This window comes from Budorcas taxicolor, chromosome 18 (genome assembly GCF_023091745.1).
Source record: "Budorcas taxicolor isolate Tak-1 chromosome 18, Takin1.1, whole genome shotgun sequence".
Classification (NCBI taxonomy): domain Eukaryota; kingdom Metazoa; phylum Chordata; class Mammalia; order Artiodactyla; family Bovidae; genus Budorcas; species Budorcas taxicolor.
In genome coordinates, this window is record NC_068927.1 from 49,637,201 (window position 1) to 49,653,458 (window position 16,258).

The 16,258-nt window shown below is 55.0% G+C and overlaps 1 protein-coding gene across 2 annotated transcripts in view; it reads left to right on the forward strand.

Moving 5' to 3' along the window:
- Positions 1–16,106, forward strand: part of RYR1 (ryanodine receptor 1) — a 126,621-nt gene extending 110,515 nt beyond the window's left edge. For both annotated transcript variants that reach the window (XM_052656509.1, XM_052656510.1), the window contains 16 exons: positions 2,593–3,399; positions 4,129–4,199; positions 4,796–4,949; positions 5,974–6,060; positions 7,299–7,550; positions 8,493–8,623; positions 9,720–9,762; positions 11,219–11,349; positions 11,457–11,517; positions 12,205–12,351; positions 12,621–12,755; positions 14,702–14,858; positions 15,267–15,331; positions 15,422–15,522; positions 15,669–15,720; positions 15,868–16,106. In XM_052656509.1, coding sequence (XP_052512469.1) covers positions 2,593–3,399; positions 4,129–4,199; positions 4,796–4,949; positions 5,974–6,060; positions 7,299–7,550; positions 8,493–8,623; positions 9,720–9,762; positions 11,219–11,349; positions 11,457–11,517; positions 12,205–12,351; positions 12,621–12,755; positions 14,702–14,858; positions 15,267–15,331; positions 15,422–15,522; positions 15,669–15,720; positions 15,868–15,963 — 2,490 coding nt within the window. In that variant the 3' untranslated portion in view covers positions 15,964–16,106. The remainder of the gene's footprint in view (positions 1–2,592; positions 3,400–4,128; positions 4,200–4,795; positions 4,950–5,973; positions 6,061–7,298; positions 7,551–8,492; positions 8,624–9,719; positions 9,763–11,218; positions 11,350–11,456; positions 11,518–12,204; positions 12,352–12,620; positions 12,756–14,701; positions 14,859–15,266; positions 15,332–15,421; positions 15,523–15,668; positions 15,721–15,867) is intronic.
- Positions 16,107–16,258: the final 152 nt, after the last annotated feature.

A 16,258-nucleotide genomic window follows, 5' to 3' on the forward strand; every position in this document is an offset into this window, starting at 1 on the left:
GTGGTTACACCCACCTTGCTCACCTTACCAGCAGCTCCTGGTATGCTCTCTCTCAACGCTGGCCTGCCCGTGCCCACTCTTTTGCACGCTCACTCTGAGGGCTCCGGGATGCCCTAATGCTGGCCCATCCCTCACCAGTCACCATGTGTGTGCATGCTAAGTCGCTTCAGTCATACCTGACTCTTTGCAACCCTATGCAAGGTAGCCCACCAGGCTCCTCTGCCCATGATATTCTCCAGGCAAGAACACTGGAGTGGGCTGCCATTTCCTTCTCCACACCAGTCACCACATGTGCCCCCAAATGCCCTCTGAATTCCTAACACACAATTCCTATCTCACTTGTTCTGGGCCCACCTGTGGGTGCACCTGTCTTGCGCACTCACTCTGAGGATCCCAGCGTGCCTTCCTGAAGCCCTGGCATGCCATATGGTTGCCTGCCCCTCATTTATTCACCCATACATGCCCTGGCACACCCATGCTCACCCATAAACACTTGGACCGCCCTCTCCAACATGTTCACAAAAGCCCCCTCGCCCATGTCCTTGGTGGCCGAGCCTACCTCTTGACCTATGTGCTCCTAATATGCCCAGCCCACAGTGTTTGTCCCTTACATACTCACTTGCTCCAAGAGTACACTCACATGGCCCTGACATTCCCCCAGTCCATCTCACACACTTAGCCAGCACGTGGTCCCCAACCCCTGTTCTCTCACATGCCCACGTGCCCCTCATGCAGGTTCAGCCCCTGTTGTCCAGGTGGCCCTCCTGCTCACAATCACAATGCACACCAAGACTGTGTGCCTCTTGCTCTCACACTTCCTTTTTTTTTTTTTGTATTTTGGCCATGCTATGCAGCATGCAGGATGGTTCCCCCGTCAGGGATGGAACCCAGGCCTCTGCAGTGAAAGCACAGAATCCTAACCCCGAGGCCATCAGGGAACTCCCCCCACTTCCCTTTGGTTTCTCAGATGCCCCCCCCAGGCACGCACACACTCCTCCTACTTGCTCTTGCACACCCTTCCCACATCACACAGTCTGTGAGGCTTGCACTCCCATCATCTCCTCAGCCCTGGGCCCCTCGACTCTCCTCCTCGGTGAGACCTGGCTCATGCACTCCCAGGTTTGTACCCCACCCTGAACCCTGCCCTCATGTTCCAGGCCCTCTTACACTTATTCCTGGGTCCCCCTGCGTGAGCGTCGTGGTGCATACACACAGCCTGTATGAACTGTAGGCCCCTCCCACATTTACAGGACTTCCCAGGTGGCTCTGCGGTAAAGAATCCACTGCCAATGCGGGAGACATGGGTTCAGTCCCTGGGTCAGGAAGATCCCCTGGAGAAGGAAATGGCAACCCACACCAGTATTCTTGCCTGGGAAATCTCATGGACAGAGGAGCCTGGTGGGCTACAGTCCATGGGGTTGCAAAAGAGTTGGACAGGACTTAGTGACTAAACAGCAGCAACAGCTCACATTGACAGCCTCCATCCCCGGTTCTGCCCAGGTCCATGCATGCCTCCCCCATATGCCCATGTCCACGGAGCACCCTGAGCCCGGCATGGTCACTTTCTCCCCCACATTCTCCCATGCCACCTTGGCCCCCTTACACCTGATACCTCCCTGAGCCCCTTGTGCCCTCTCACAAGGCTTTTGCATATTGACCCCCATCACGTACTCCCCCAGAACCCCCAAGATTTTGCTCACTCATCTGTATCCCTTGAGGCATCACTGTACATTCATCCTGCTCTCCCATCTGGCTTAAAAGCCATTGCATCATCCTTCCACCCAGGATGGCCGCACGTCCCTTCATCTGCAGGAAACCATGGCTCATCACTGGTCCTTCACACTCTGGTACCTGCTGTGGGAGCTCCAGCTCCCACCTCTGCCCCTCAAATGCACTCCACGGGCACACTCTTTGTTAGCGTTATTCCTCCACTCACTTCCTCCTGCTCACTCCTTCCCATTCCCACCTTCTAGTGGTCCCAGGAGCCCATGTCTGTCTGCATGGCCCTCCAGTGCTCAAACAGCAGTCCTGAGATAGCAGACACATAGGGCATTTCGTAGGCACCAGGCCCTGTTCTAAGCACTCAGCATCTATTAATTCATAAGGGGAAACTGAGGCCCAGAGAGTTCCGTCTAACAGTGGTAGAATTGGGATTGGAACCCAGACAGGCTGGCTGCAGAACCTTTGCCCTCAACCACCATGCCCCCTTTCTCAAAGAAGCCAACAACATCGATTCTGGAGCCAGCTTGTTGGGAATTCACATTTCACGCCTGTCACCTTCTGTGTCACCCTGAGCACGTGACTTTCTGGGCCTCCACTTCCTCATCTGTAAAATGGGGATAACAGCCCATACTTCTGGGATGGTTTGTAAGGATTAAATGTGATTACGATACACAAAATGCCAGGATACTGGCCCTGGCCCTGTTGAAATTCATACAAGTGCACCTACAGCGAGCGCAATACAGGTGCGCTCCTCGAAAATAAAAACCACGAAGATGCTTAGAACAGCGGCGAGCCCCCGGCCGCCTTCGCTGTGGGCCCAAGTGCCCGCCGCCGGCGCCCCCATCATGTCCCCTCCGCCCCGCGCTGCAGGTGAAGGAGTCGAAGCGTCAGTTCATCTTCGACGTGGTGAACGAGGGCGGCGAGTCGGAGAAGATGGAGCTCTTCGTGAGCTTCTGCGAGGACACCATCTTCGAGATGCAGATCGCCGCGCAGATCTCGGAGCCCGAGGGCGAGCCGGAGGAGGACGAGGACGAGGGCGCCGGCGCGGCGGAGGCGGGCGCCGAGAGCGCGGAGGAGGCCGCCGCGGGGCCCGAGGGCGCGGCGGCCACGGCGGCGGCGGGCGCCACGGCGCGGCTGGCGGCGGCCGCGAACCGGGCCATGCGGGGCCTCAGCTACCGCAGCCTGCGGCGGCGCGCGCGGCGGCTGCGGCGGCTCACGGCGCGCGAGGCGGCGACCGCGGTGGCCGCACTCCTCTGGGCGGTGCTGGCGCGCGCGGGCTCGGCGGGCGCAGGGGCCGCGGCGGGCGCGCTGCGCCTGCTCTGGGGCTCGCTCTTCGGCGGCGGCCTGGTGGAGGGCGCCAAGAAGGTGACGGTGACCGAGCTCCTGGCGGGCATGCCCGACCCCACGAGCGACGAGGTGCACGGAGAGCAGCCGGCCGGGTCCGGGGGCGACGCGGACGGCGAGGGCGCGGGCGACGGCGCGGGCGATGCCGCCGAGGGTGCGGGCGACGAGGAGGTGGCGGACCAGGAGGGCCCGGGAGTCGCCGATGGGACGGTGGCTGTGGCCGATGGGGGCCCCTTCCGACCCGAAGGGGCCGGCCTCGGGGACATGGGTGACACGACGCCGGCGGAGCCGCCCACGCCCGAGGGCTCGCCCATCATCAAGAGGAAGCTGGGGGTGAGAGTGCGGGAGGGGGCTTCAGGGGTTTGGAATCACTGAGGTAGGAAGGAGGGTGAGAAAGGGGAAGAGAGACTCTTAATAGAGGGTGGGTGGCGGTGCGCAGAGAGAAGGAAAACTAAAAGCAACGGTGAGAGGGCCTGAGAGATACACAGAGACGCACAAAGAGAGAGACACTCAAAGATGGACACAGAGATGGAGCCCTGGAGAAAGGCTCTGGGTAACACGCGCTGTTTCTGGGAGCCACGGAGAAAAAGATATCTGGAAACAAATAAACCAGCAATCCAGAGACCAAATTAGAGGGGAAGGGGGATCAAGACCTAAAAAGACCGAAGATGAGGTCAGAGACTGGAAAAGACCCTCAGAGATACAGGCGATTGTGGGGAATTAAGTAGCCCGCTTGACCGAAGCCCCTAAAGCATTCTCAGGCCCTCAGTGCAGAGTGCCGGTAGGGGTGCCCTTGTCAAGGTGATGAGAGGCCCTGCTGGGAGAAGCGCTCCACTGGGAGTCAGCCTGACTCTGCACAGTGCTTTGGTCATGGCTGCTCCATCTTTCTGAGCCTCAGTTTCCCCTCTGTAAAATGAGAATGATAATCCCTTTTCTGGTGGGGGTGGAAGGAGAGTGCACCTCAGACTGCGTAGAAAAGTGCAGAAGGGACATGGAGAGAATACGCAGGTCTGAGGGGCACTGAGGCTGCGGGATCCACCCTGATACTTGCCCTGCCGTCAGGTGGCTGGAGAGGAAGAAGAGCTGCCTCCAGAGCCAGAGCCAGAGCCAGAACCCGAGCCGGAGAAAGCTGAGTGAGTGGCCTCAGGTGCAAGGGGCCCAGACCCTGTCACTGCCTCCCTCATCGACTGGGAGCCTCCTGAGTTCAGGGCCTGAGGCTGTCCTGGTCACCCTGTGACCTCAGCATCACTCAGCCCAAGCCCAGACCCAGAGGAGGGCCTCTGTGAAAGACAGTAGAGGAAGAAATGCTCCTCTCATCACCACAAGCCTTTCTACCAGCCATTCCCTCCGCCTGCAGCACCCTGCCCCATGCTTGGTCTCAGCCTTCCTCCTCCTTCCCATGTTGACTCACCCATCTCCTTCTCCTGGAAGCCTACCGTGACTCCCCTGCTAAGATGAAGGGGTGTCTCCTCCTCAGGGTTCCCATGAGCCTCTGAGCTTCCCCCATCCCAGCCCTGACTGCTCTGGGCTGTGACTGTCTGGTGCTGGGTCTGAACCCCACTGGACCCGCACCCCTTGAAGACAAGGCTGGAGGTTGGTCTCACCACTATGTCCGTAACACCGTCTAGACCTGGGCCAAGCATGGGAGGCACCCCACACTTGGCTTTGAATGAATGCATGCATGTATTTCCCAGGCACCTTCTCACTCTTTCTGTGTCCTGCCCTGCAGCGCTGAGAATGGGGAGAAGGAAGAAGTCCCCGAGACCCCACCAGAACCCCCCAAGAAGGCAGCTCCTCCTCCACCCCCTCCAAAGAAGGAGGGAGCTGGCGGTGCAGGCCTGGAATTCTGGGGAGAACTGGAAGTACAGCGGGTGAAGTTCTTGGTGAGGACCCAGCAAGGGCATCCGAAGCCCCCTCTCAGGGAAACCCAGCATTCACATGACTTCTGCCCCCACCCTGTTCCTGAGCCCACCTGTGCCCGGCTCACCTCTGAGGGGAAGCCAGTCTGGGCAGAGGGCAGAGATGTCCCCAGACAGAGCAGGACCTGGGCACAGGGCAGCATTTTCAGGCGGTCCTCCCTTGGCTCCTCGGCCTCTCCCTGCTCACAGTCCTCATTCCCACCTCCATGCCTTTGCGCACCTGGGACCACCTGCTTCGACTTCCCTCCTCCATCCTCTATCCAGAGCTAAATCCAACTGAAGCCATGGCCTATTTCTTGGCTCTCAGCCTTCAGGTGGGAGCTGCCACAGAAGCCTCAGCTCCTCCTGTGCGGGGGGGGTGGGCAGGGGTGAGAGAGACTCACCTCCTCCTCCAGGCCCAGAAGAAGCGAGGGTGAAATTTGGGAGGGCAGGGCCCAGGGCTCCACCTGTCCTGTCTCCTCTCCAGGCCAGCCTGACATGAGGGGCTGAGGAAAACATGCTGGACAAAAGGGGGCTCCTGTGAGGATTTGGAGAAAGATCGGGGAATGCAGAGAGCAATGGAGAGGAAGAAAGGAAAGGAGAGTTAGGAATAGATGTCCTCTGCCCGGGATAAAGAAGACCAGGCCACCTTGTCCTGGAAGCAGCATGGCAGGGGGGTTGGGAAGGTAGACTCTGGAGCTGGACTGCCTGGCTTCAAAGCCCAAGTCTGCCACTTCTTATTGACATGACCTTGAACAAGACAGCTCACTCCCTGAGCCTCCGTTTTCTCATCCAGAAAGTGGGCACATCAGCGCAGAACTAAACAGGTTCATGTAGATAAAGCACTTAGCCCAGGTCTTGGTATACAGTAAGCACTCAATAAATGGGAAGTTGTGGGACCAGTTATTCAGGACCTCAGTGCTTGGGTTGTGGGTGAATGTTGGGATAAATTCTCCAAGGGAGAGGATGGACTGTGAGCTCTGTCTTTCTCTTTCTCTCTGCATCTTAGAACTACCTCTCAAGGAATTTTTACACCCTGCGATTCCTTGCCCTCTTCTTGGCATTTGCCATCAACTTCATCCTGCTGTTTTATAAGGTGCTGGTCAAGAGGGGCTGGGAGGATCAAGTGCTGATCTGGGCTGTGGGATGGGAGGTTCAGTCCCAATAGGTCCCCAGGGCCCTTGAAATTCACTAGGGACAAGGGATTGGGCTCAGGGTCCCGGGGAAGGGTCAGGCTGGACACCTGGATCTTGAGACCCTCTAGGGGTGAGTGTATATATCTGGGTCCATCTGGAACACATGCCTGAGGGCCCGGGGGAGTTAGAGCAGCGAACAGGTTGTGGGTTCCACGTTCAGCTCTGCCACTGGCCAGCCTTGTGCCCCTGGGTGCAGGCCTTGCCCTCTCTGCAGCACCCACCAATTCAGTTACTTCTCTTTGCCTTCACATAAGCTAAAGAGAAATCTGTGGGGAGGAGGCAATGGGAAGCTCATGGGAATTCTCTTAATTAAATTAATTCTCTTAATTCTCACAGTTCAGGGACTAAGATCCTACATGCCATACAGTGCACCCAAAACAAACAAACAAACAAAAAACACATGTAAAGCTCTCAGAATAGTACCTGGTATATAAAGATGCTGTATGAATAAATGATAGCGACCAGTAACTTTAGTTAGTGTTAATGTTAGTGTTAAGGGAATTCCCTGTCAGTCCCTGGTTAGGCCTCCTCTTTCACTGCCAAGAGCCTGGGTTCAATCCCTGGTTGGGGAACTAAGATCTCACAAGTTGATACATATATGCATGCGTGCTAAGTCGCTTCAGTCCAACTCTTTGCGACCCCATGAACTGTAGCCCGCCAGACTCCTCTGTCTGTGGGATTCCCCAGGCAAGAGTACTGGAGTCGGTTGCCATGCCCTCCTCCAGGGAATCTTCCTGACCCAGGGATCAAACCTGTGTGTCTTACGTCTCTTGCATCTGCAGGTGGGTTCTTTACCACTAGTGACCCCTGGGAAGACCCTAATATATATGTGTGTGTGTTAAAATTAGTCTCTCTTTGGGGCTCTACTATCAAGACAAATCAACTCTGTTTTCAGTTCTCCTGTCACTCAGTCAATAGTCAAGATTCCGAGAACAGAGTCTGATTTGCTAGCTAGGGTCCTGGACCTGCCCCTTGATCTTGATTGACAGTCCTGCTGAGATTGCCTCCGACAGGGGCCAAGACCAAACCTCAGGCATGGAGGCTGTTCATTTTCTTCGTGGGTTCAGGGTGTGGTGGACCAGGCACCAGGACCCCAGGTCCCCACCCTGACTGGCCTGTCCCCCCCACCCCGCTTTAGGTCTCTGACTCTCCACCTGGGGAGGATGACATGGAGGGGTCAGCAGCTGGGGGCCTGTCAGGAGCAGGGTCTGGTGGCGGCTCCGGCTGGGGCTCGGGGGCTGGAGAGGAAGCAGAGGGCGACGAGGATGAGAACATGGTGTACTACTTCCTGGAGGAGAGCACGGGCTACATGGAGCCTGCCTTGCGGTGCTTGAGCCTTCTGCATACGCTGGTGGCCTTTCTCTGTATCATTGGCTACAACTGCCTCAAGGTGGGTCGTGACCACAGCCTTGGGGCCGGGACGTGTGTGTGTGTGTGTGTGTGTGTGTGTGTGTGTGTGTGTGTTTGGTGGAGAGGGGAGAACTTGGGGCCGGGACGTGTGTGTGTGTGTGTGTGTGTGTGTGTGTGTTTGGTGGAGAGGGGAGAACATGAGCTGGGGCCCTGGGTGAGAGGATCTGGGACAGGGGCTGGGGTATGGTGCACAGCGTTGGGACAAAGGGGACCTAGGGCTGTGGTAAGGCCAGGGGCTGAATACAGGACTGGGCTCTTTAGCAAGTGTGATATTCAAACTGGGAACTGATGTAGCTCACACTGAAGAGATGGGTCCTATGATGATGTTAATTTCTGGGTCAAGAAGCACAGTTTGTCATTTGGGACTACATGTCATTTTCTACGTGTTGGTCAGCTGGTGAATCTGTAAGGGGTGTGTGCGGGCCTCAGACGCAGCCTGGGTGCCAACAGGGGGACATGGATTCTGACATTAACTGCGCCCAAAGCTTTGTGATGCCCCATAAGTTGTGTTACAAAAATTTCCATTTGAGTTCCACAAGAGCTGACTGTCCGGCTAATCTTGATACTTAACAATTGGACGAACAGAGTTCTTTGGGCTTCGAACGTCTGCATGTGCGGTTCCCTCTGCCTGGAAGGCTCTGCCCTGCTTTGATCTCCTCTCACCTGCCTGATTCATTCCTCCTCCTTCCCTTGGGAGGCCACCGGCTGCAGCAGGCACCAGTTCTGGGCCCTCCTGGGTTTTTTGCGCATCCCAGCCCTGACCTTATGATTGCATTTCCCCACTGCTACTACCCTGATCACTCTGGGAGCACGGCTCTGCTGTGGGGTCTCATGAAGGCTCCAGCAAGACATCCCTGCTCCTGCCAAGGCTGTGGTCTCCTGACACTCCCCGCCACCCTATTTACCTCCGTGCACCCTCTAGGTGCCCCTGGTGATCTTTAAGCGGGAGAAGGAACTGGCCCGGAAGCTGGAGTTTGACGGCCTCTATATCACGGAGCAGCCTGAGGATGATGACGTGAAAGGCCAGTGGGACAGACTGGTGCTCAACACTCCGTAAGGGCTCAGTACCCCCGCAGTGGGTGGGGGAAGCCGAACTGGGGTACCATTCCATCCCCAGCCCAGGCCTGGGGAGCCTGACTCATTCTCCCCAAGCCTCCACCTTCCTCTTTGTAATACACACCGGTTACCTGTGCATTAAAGTACCTGTGGGGGTTCTGGAGACACATGGAGATTCCCGGGGCCCCAGCCCAGGAGATTCCAGTTCAGTGAGTCTCCAGAGGTGACCAGGAGATTCTGGTTCAATGAGTCTCCAGAGGCGCCCAGGAGCTGCATTTTAAACTCCGTCCTCATGCAGGATTCTCACCAGGTGTCATGAATGGGAAACTGATGAAATCATTTGGGTTTTGAACTGAGCCCAGAGAGGAAATGAAGGTTATGAGGGCAATGTGGTGGGACACTGGACCCCCAAAGAACACTCCCAGCCCATCCCATTCTCCCCAGGTGAAGTCCCATCTTCCGTGTTCGTACAGCCAGGCTGCATCCTGAGAGGGAGGCATGTCTAGAATAAGAACACCAGGGCAGGACTTCCCTGCCAGTCCAGTGGTTAAGACTCCGTGCTTCCAATGCAGGCAGCGCGGGTTTGATCCCTGGTCAGGGAACTAAGATGCCGCATGCTGCGGGAGACAAAAACGAAAAACAAAACAAAACCTGGTAAATAAAGGGCCAGAAGCATCAAATAAAATTAAATAAAACAGCATGAGAAAGCCCTCTGTTCCCTGGACGCCAGAGCAGGGCCAGGCTGCTGGCTCCAACACCCCCCACCCCCATCACACACTCTTGCCTCCCTGTCTCCCATCTGAGTGCAGTTCAGGTCTTTGTACATCCCCGTCACCTGGGCTCCACCGATGACAGCAGCGGGGCCTGGGGGTGGGGGCAGGATTTTAAGGTTGACCTTGGACAAGCGTCACCTGGCCTGGGGTCTTTAGAGCCTGATCCTGAGTGAGAGATTGACCCCATGGTCTGGGATCCCCTGTGAGAAAAGCATTGGAATTCCAACCCCACCCCACCCCCCACCCCACTCCCGCCCAGTTTTGCTGGCGGCTTCTGTTCCTTTCTCCCCTAACATCTTGTGGCTTCTTTCTCTCGGCAGGTCTTTCCCCAGCAACTACTGGGACAAGTTTGTCAAGCGGAAGGTGAGATGCTGTGAAAGGGGAGGTCGAAGGTCCTCCCCAGCTGGGTGCCTTGATGCCACCAGCCCATCCAAACCCAGTCAAGCACTTGGTTTCTGTGCAGCCTTGGGCAAGGGGCTTTGCCCCTCTGAGAAGCACCTCAGTTTGCCCGTCTGGAAATGGGCATGATAATCACCCCCCTACACCCCCTGTAATGAGACGATGCATGAGACAACCTCAGCAGTGCCTGCCACAGAGTAAATACTTCATGGATATTAGTTTTGAGGGAGGAGCTAAGGCATCTTATCTTCAGCACATAGACTCTGGTGCTGGATTGCCTGCTTTTCTCTTTTTTGTTAATTTTTCATTCATTAATTAATTTGACTGCATTGGGTCTTAGTTGCAGCGCCTGGGATCCTCACTGTGGTACTCGGGATTCTCTAGTTGTGGCCCCCAGGCTTAGTTGCTCTGCAGTCTATGGGAACTGAGTTCCTCTACTCGAGATAGAACCCATGTCCCCCGCATTGGAAGGCAGATTCTTAGCCACTGGATCATGAGGGAAGTCCCTTGTCTGCTTTCCCATGTGTCACCTTTTCTGTGCCTCAATTTCTATCATGTTGAGTGAAGTACTAAGAGGGCTGACCCCACTGGGTTGTTGTAAAGATCGTTTGACCTGCTTCGTGAACAGTATCTGGCACACACACAAAAAAGACATTAGACAAGTGTTGACTGTTAGAATCATTCATTCACTCAACAAAAGTTTACTGAGTACTCCTAGGTATCTAGTCGGTCCTACCTACTAGGAACTGTACTAGGGTTCCTAGCAGTAAACACATTTTGACCCTCAAGTTGGAAAGACAGATGAGGAACACATTTATAATGTTCAGATGGTGATAAGTGTTGTCGGAGGAAAAAAGATGGGCCGGAAGGGGGAGTGTGTGGGGGTTGGCCCAGAGAGATTACTCTTTCGTGCAGGGTGATTAGGAGGTGAGGGAGTGAGGCAGGTGAAAATCCGGGGGAAGTGTGTCCTGGCGAGGGGGTGAGAATGGCAGCTGTAAAGGTCCTGGGGCGAGGATGTGCCTGGAGTATTTGAGGAGCTGTGGGGAAGCCAGTGTGGCTGGAGCAGAGTGAGAGGGTGAGCAGGAGGAGACAAATTCATCAGTGATGGGGTGGGGGGCAGGTATATAGGATTATATAGGGTTATATAGGTTATATAGTTATATAGGATTCCTTGCCTACCTGCCTAGTTATAATAAATTATCCCTTTTAATTTGGCTAATGAGCTAACTGGGGGGGAGGGCTTTATTACGTTTGGACCCTCCCCCTGAGGATCTGAAGAAAGCTCTGGCCCTTCTCCCCAGAAAAATGCACCCCCAATCTCTCACACAAAGTTCAGAATGTCCCAGACCTGCCCCACAGAGCAGACCACCACCTTCCCCGCTCTAGTCTTGTCTGCACGGCCCCCTGCTCCCCTGTGCAGGTCTTGGACAAGCACGGGGACATCTATGGGCGGGAGCGGATCGCCGAGCTGCTGGGCATGGATCTGGCCACGCTGGAGATCACAGCCCACAACGAGCGCAAGCCTGAACCACCGCCGGGGCTGCTCACCTGGTGAGCCAGGGAGGACTACCCCCACCCCCAGGCCTGGAGCAGGCGGGGGAGGCGGCTGTGGTCTGACTCTCCAGCATCTGGCCATCCTTGTTTTCTCTGCCCTGCAGGCTTATGTCCATCGATGTGAAGTACCAGATCTGGAAGTTCGGGGTCATCTTCACAGACAATGTGAGGAGGGCCCCGTAGGCGGGGGAGGGGCCTACAGGTGAAGGGCGCTAGGAGGGTTGGGGGCTCCACCCCCAGCTATCCCTGACCAGGGACCCACTCCTGAGCTCTGTGCACATCTGATCCTAGGGTGCCCTCAGACCTGCCTAAGGTTCCTTACCCTCCAGCACACTCTTTTTGTTTTGTTTTCCTTAATTCGTCTTATTTTATATTTAATCATTTACTTGGCTGCACTGGGTCTTTGCTGCTGCGCCCAGGCCTTCTCTAGTTGTGGCGAGTGGGGCACTGCTGTCTAGTTGCAGGGTAGTTTGCAGCGCCTGGGTCGGTAGTTGTGGTGGACAAGCTCAGCTGTCCCCACAGATGTGGAATCTTCCGAGACCAGGGATCAAACCCGTGTCCTCTGCATTGGCAAGCATATTCTTAGCCACTAGACCGCCACGGAAGGCCCAGAACACTCTTGGATTCCCAGACTACATCCTTCTGCAGAGGGTTCCCCAACTCCCTGAAGAATGGCTTCCCACACCGAGTGCTCCATTGTTCTAGAGTGTTCCTGATCCTTCAAATAATCCCTAGCCAGAGCTGGCACCCTGACCACCAGAGCACGCCTGATGCTCTTGAATGTTCCTGGGCCTCCAGAGTGCTCCTTGACCCTCATGCATGCCCGCTGACCCCGGGTTTGTGTGCCCACAGTCTTTCCTGTATCTGGGCTGGTACATGGTGATGTCCCTCCTTGGACACTACAACAACTTCTTCTTTGCCGCCCACCTCCTGGACATCGCCATGGGGGTCAAGACGCTGCGCACCATCCTCTCCTCTGTCACCCACAATGGGAAGCAGGTGTGGAGGGACCTGCCCAAGTGGAGTGAGCCTGGGAGGGGCCACCTTAGCTGTCCCTTATGAAGGGTGAAGGCTGGGCAGCTCGGATGAGGGGGGCGCAGGGTTGGGTGAGGAGGGGCAAGGCTGGGCTGGCTGAGCCAGGGTGGATGTGGGTCATGAGACCCCGGCAGGAGGGCCATCTGGGCTGAAGTGGGGCAACGATGGAGAAGGTGGGCATGGGGGAGCGTCAAGCTGAGCGTGGAGCTGAGCTGCCCCCTGCCCGCCCCCAGCTGGTGATGACGGTGGGCCTCCTGGCGGTGGTGGTCTACCTGTACACCGTGGTGGCCTTCAACTTCTTCCGCAAGTTCTACAACAAGAGCGAGGATGAGGACGAACCTGACATGAAGTGTGACGACATGATGACAGTGAGTCCCCCAACCCTTCGCTCTTGGACATGTTACCAGCCATCCCTGACCCTTAGTTTTCCCATCTGTAAAGGGGGTTAGTAGTAGGACCTACCCTGGGACTTCCTGGGCTGTCCAGTGGTTGACTCCCCCTTCCAAGGTAGGGGGCGTGGGTTCAATTCCTGGTCAGGGAGCTAAGATCCCACATGCTAAAGAGTGCAGCCAAATTAAAAAAAAAAAGTAATAGAACCTACCTTGCAGACTTATTTCCAGGGTTAAGTGATCTGACCCTTTTACTTGGAACACTGCCTCAGTAAATGGTAGCCACTGTTGTAATATTTGAGCTTTTCAAGGTATTATCATTGGAAAGGTGCTCAAGCACAGTGCCTGACTTACAAGCCATGTGATTTGGGGTTGACAGCTCAACCTCCCCACACTCTGGTGTCCTCACATGTGAAATGGTTTTATAATAATAGATTCTATATCCCAGGGTTGCTTTTAGGACTCAGTGATGCTCCCTGGTAGCTCAGCGGTAAAGAACCCACCTGCCAATGCAGGAGAGACAGGTGTGATCCCTGGGCTGGGAAGATCCCCAGGAGAAGGAAACGGCAACCCACTCCAGTATTCTTGCCTGGGAAATCCCATGGGCAGAGAAGCCTGGTGGCTACAGTCCTTGGGGTTGCAAAGAGTTGGACATGACTGAGCGCACACAATGCTCCCTGACCATCAAAGACTTAAAAGTTTAGAACAGTGCTTGACAGGTATTAAGGATTCCATAGACGTGAGCTACTATCATCATTCTCTATCAGGAAAAGTTTTATGCCATGCATGTTTCTATTTTCTCTTCTATTCTAATAAATGGTGGTCATCACCCAAATTGAGTTTAACTTACTATAGGCGTGGGTCACAGTTGAAAGAATCACTCCAGTGGTTTATCTCAGAATGGCCTGTAATATGGCACTATGCTCACAGGACCTATCTGGTTCCTCAATCTGGTATTTGAGGCCCCACCAGACTTGGTCTTGTTACTCAGCCTTGTTCCCACCAGTCACTGGTCTTAGCTCTTACCCAAGGCAACTGGGTTCTCTCACTTCCTAGAGACACAGAAAAAAAAAAAAAACAAACAATGTAAGGTCTTTCCCAAGTCTCAGGCAGACCATGTCCTTCCCTCTGCTCAGAACCTTCTTGTGGCTCCCCAGTGCCTTCACCATGGTGTACAAAGCCAGGGGAAAACTAGCCTGGCCTGAGTCTAACCACAGTCCTTGCCTTTTGCTCTCTGGCTGCCTGGTCCTCCCTCAGTTCCCCTAAAATCATGTGTTTCCTCCCAACCCAAGCCCTTTGCATCTGACCTTTTCTCTACCCGCCCTCTCCCTGGCCCTACGTACACACGCCTATTCACTTGATGCCTCATCTTCAACTTAAATGCTGCCTCTTACAGGAAGCTCTCCATGACCATTAGCTGGCCCTCATTTCTGTCCTCACTCTTGCTCACAGGAACTCTATTTCCAGCCTCAGTGAACCTCTTTTCAGTTCCTCACAGGAGCAAGATGTATTCTTTCCTCCCCAGGGGTGACGAAACACATGTGGTTTTCTCTGCCTGGAACGCTCTCTCCCACCTAACATTTTGTTCACGTTTCCAGTTCACACATGTCCTCTCTTCTAGGAAGCCTTACCCTATCACCCAGGCGAGGTCAGGCTTTCAAAACTTGAACGTTTCCTGTGCTTCCCCCATCTTGCCCATGACTACGCTGTGCTTTCCTGGCCCTGGGCCCTCCCTATCACAACCCTGATCATTTCTGGGCTGTCACTATCTGATGCCAAGCTTGTGAGCCCTGTAGGAGCAGCGTTCAGGGCTGTCTCAGTCATTGCTGTGTGCCCTGCCCCAGCCAATCCGGGGCCCTGTAGGTTCTCAGTGAATGTCGAAGCCTGAACGCGCGACTCATGTGCTTCTCACCCTGCCCCTGCAGTGTTACCTCTTCCACATGTACGTGGGTGTCCGAGCTGGTGGGGGCATTGGGGACGAGATAGAGGACCCAGCAGGCGATGAATACGAGCTGTACCGAGTGGTCTTCGACATCACCTTCTTTTTCTTCGTCATCGTCATCCTCTTGGCCATCATCCAGGGTCAGTGCTCATCAGGGTCTTGGGAGTGGGGGCTGTGTCCAGAGGCAGGCTAGCTCCTTAGTGTACAAATCCAGGATCTGGTCAGCCTGGATTCATATCCTGGCTCTCCCTCCCCCTACTGTGAGACTTTGGTCAAGTGACCTCTCTGAGCTTCAGCTTCTTTATCTATAAGATGAGGATATTGATTATACTAGCCACATAGAGTTGCTGTGAAAATCAAGTTAATTCATAGGTGGTAAGTATCTGGCTCATCGTAAGTGCTCAGTAAACACTAGGTGTTATTATTTTTAGTAAGTGGGGTGAGATTAGGGAGATTGGGTTCAAGACTCAACGGCAGATAGCTAGAAGTGAGAAGTTAAACACTGACGAGCGCCCTGCAACTCCCCCCCGCCCCGCCCCCGCCCCCAGGTCTGATCATTGACGCTTTTGGCGAGCTCCGAGACCAACAAGAGCAAGTGAAGGAAGATATGGAGGTAGGTCATGTCTGGGGGGCGACTCTGAGGGATTCCAGGACCCTGAGGGGTTGAATGGACCTTGATTCTGATGTCTCCTGCCACGCACAGACCAAGTGCTTCATCTGCGGTATTGGCAGTGATTACTTTGATACGACACCGCATGGGTTCGAGACTCACACACTGGAGGAACACAACCTGGCCAATTACATGTGAGTGTGGGCCCGTTGGCCAATCAGGAGGGTGGGGCGTGGCCACCAACAGCAGGTGCGGTGTCCATGTGGGTGGATTCCCAGCCAGCTAATCAGGAGGAAGTAAGGGAAATCGTGACCTGTCTACTGCTGCCTCCCATCCCCAGGTTTTTCCTGATGTATCTGATAAACAAGGACGAGACAGAACACACAGGCCAGGTAAGCGTGTGTTAATGGAAGGACAATGGGCAGGGACATGATGAATTTTAATATCAGGTCAGTCAGCAGGTGGCAGTGAAAAGCTCGTGTCAATATGAAGCATTTGAAGATGTGACCAACTAACTCTTCCCCATCTCCCACCCCTAGGAGTCTTACGTCTGGAAGATGTACCAAGAGAGATGCTGGGATTTCTTCCCAGCTGGCGATTGTTTCCGCAAGCAGTATGAGGACCAGCTTAGCTGAGACACCCCTAGCTGGCCCTTCACCCCCCACCTCAAGTGCCTTATTCTCACAGCAAACCCCACAGCCCTCAAACCCCTCCCCCCAAGGCAGCTGGGGGAGGGGTGACCATGTACTGACGAATAAAGTCTGTGCTACACCCCTGACATCATTGTGTTGGATTGTTGATTTTGGGGGGGCGGGGGGGGGCATCCAGGAATTCTGCTCTCCTCTCCTTCCCCCGACCCCAAAATCAAGATGAAAGCAGAGACTGAAGTCATGTTTATTGGAAGACAGGGGCATGCCAGGATCAGGCGTG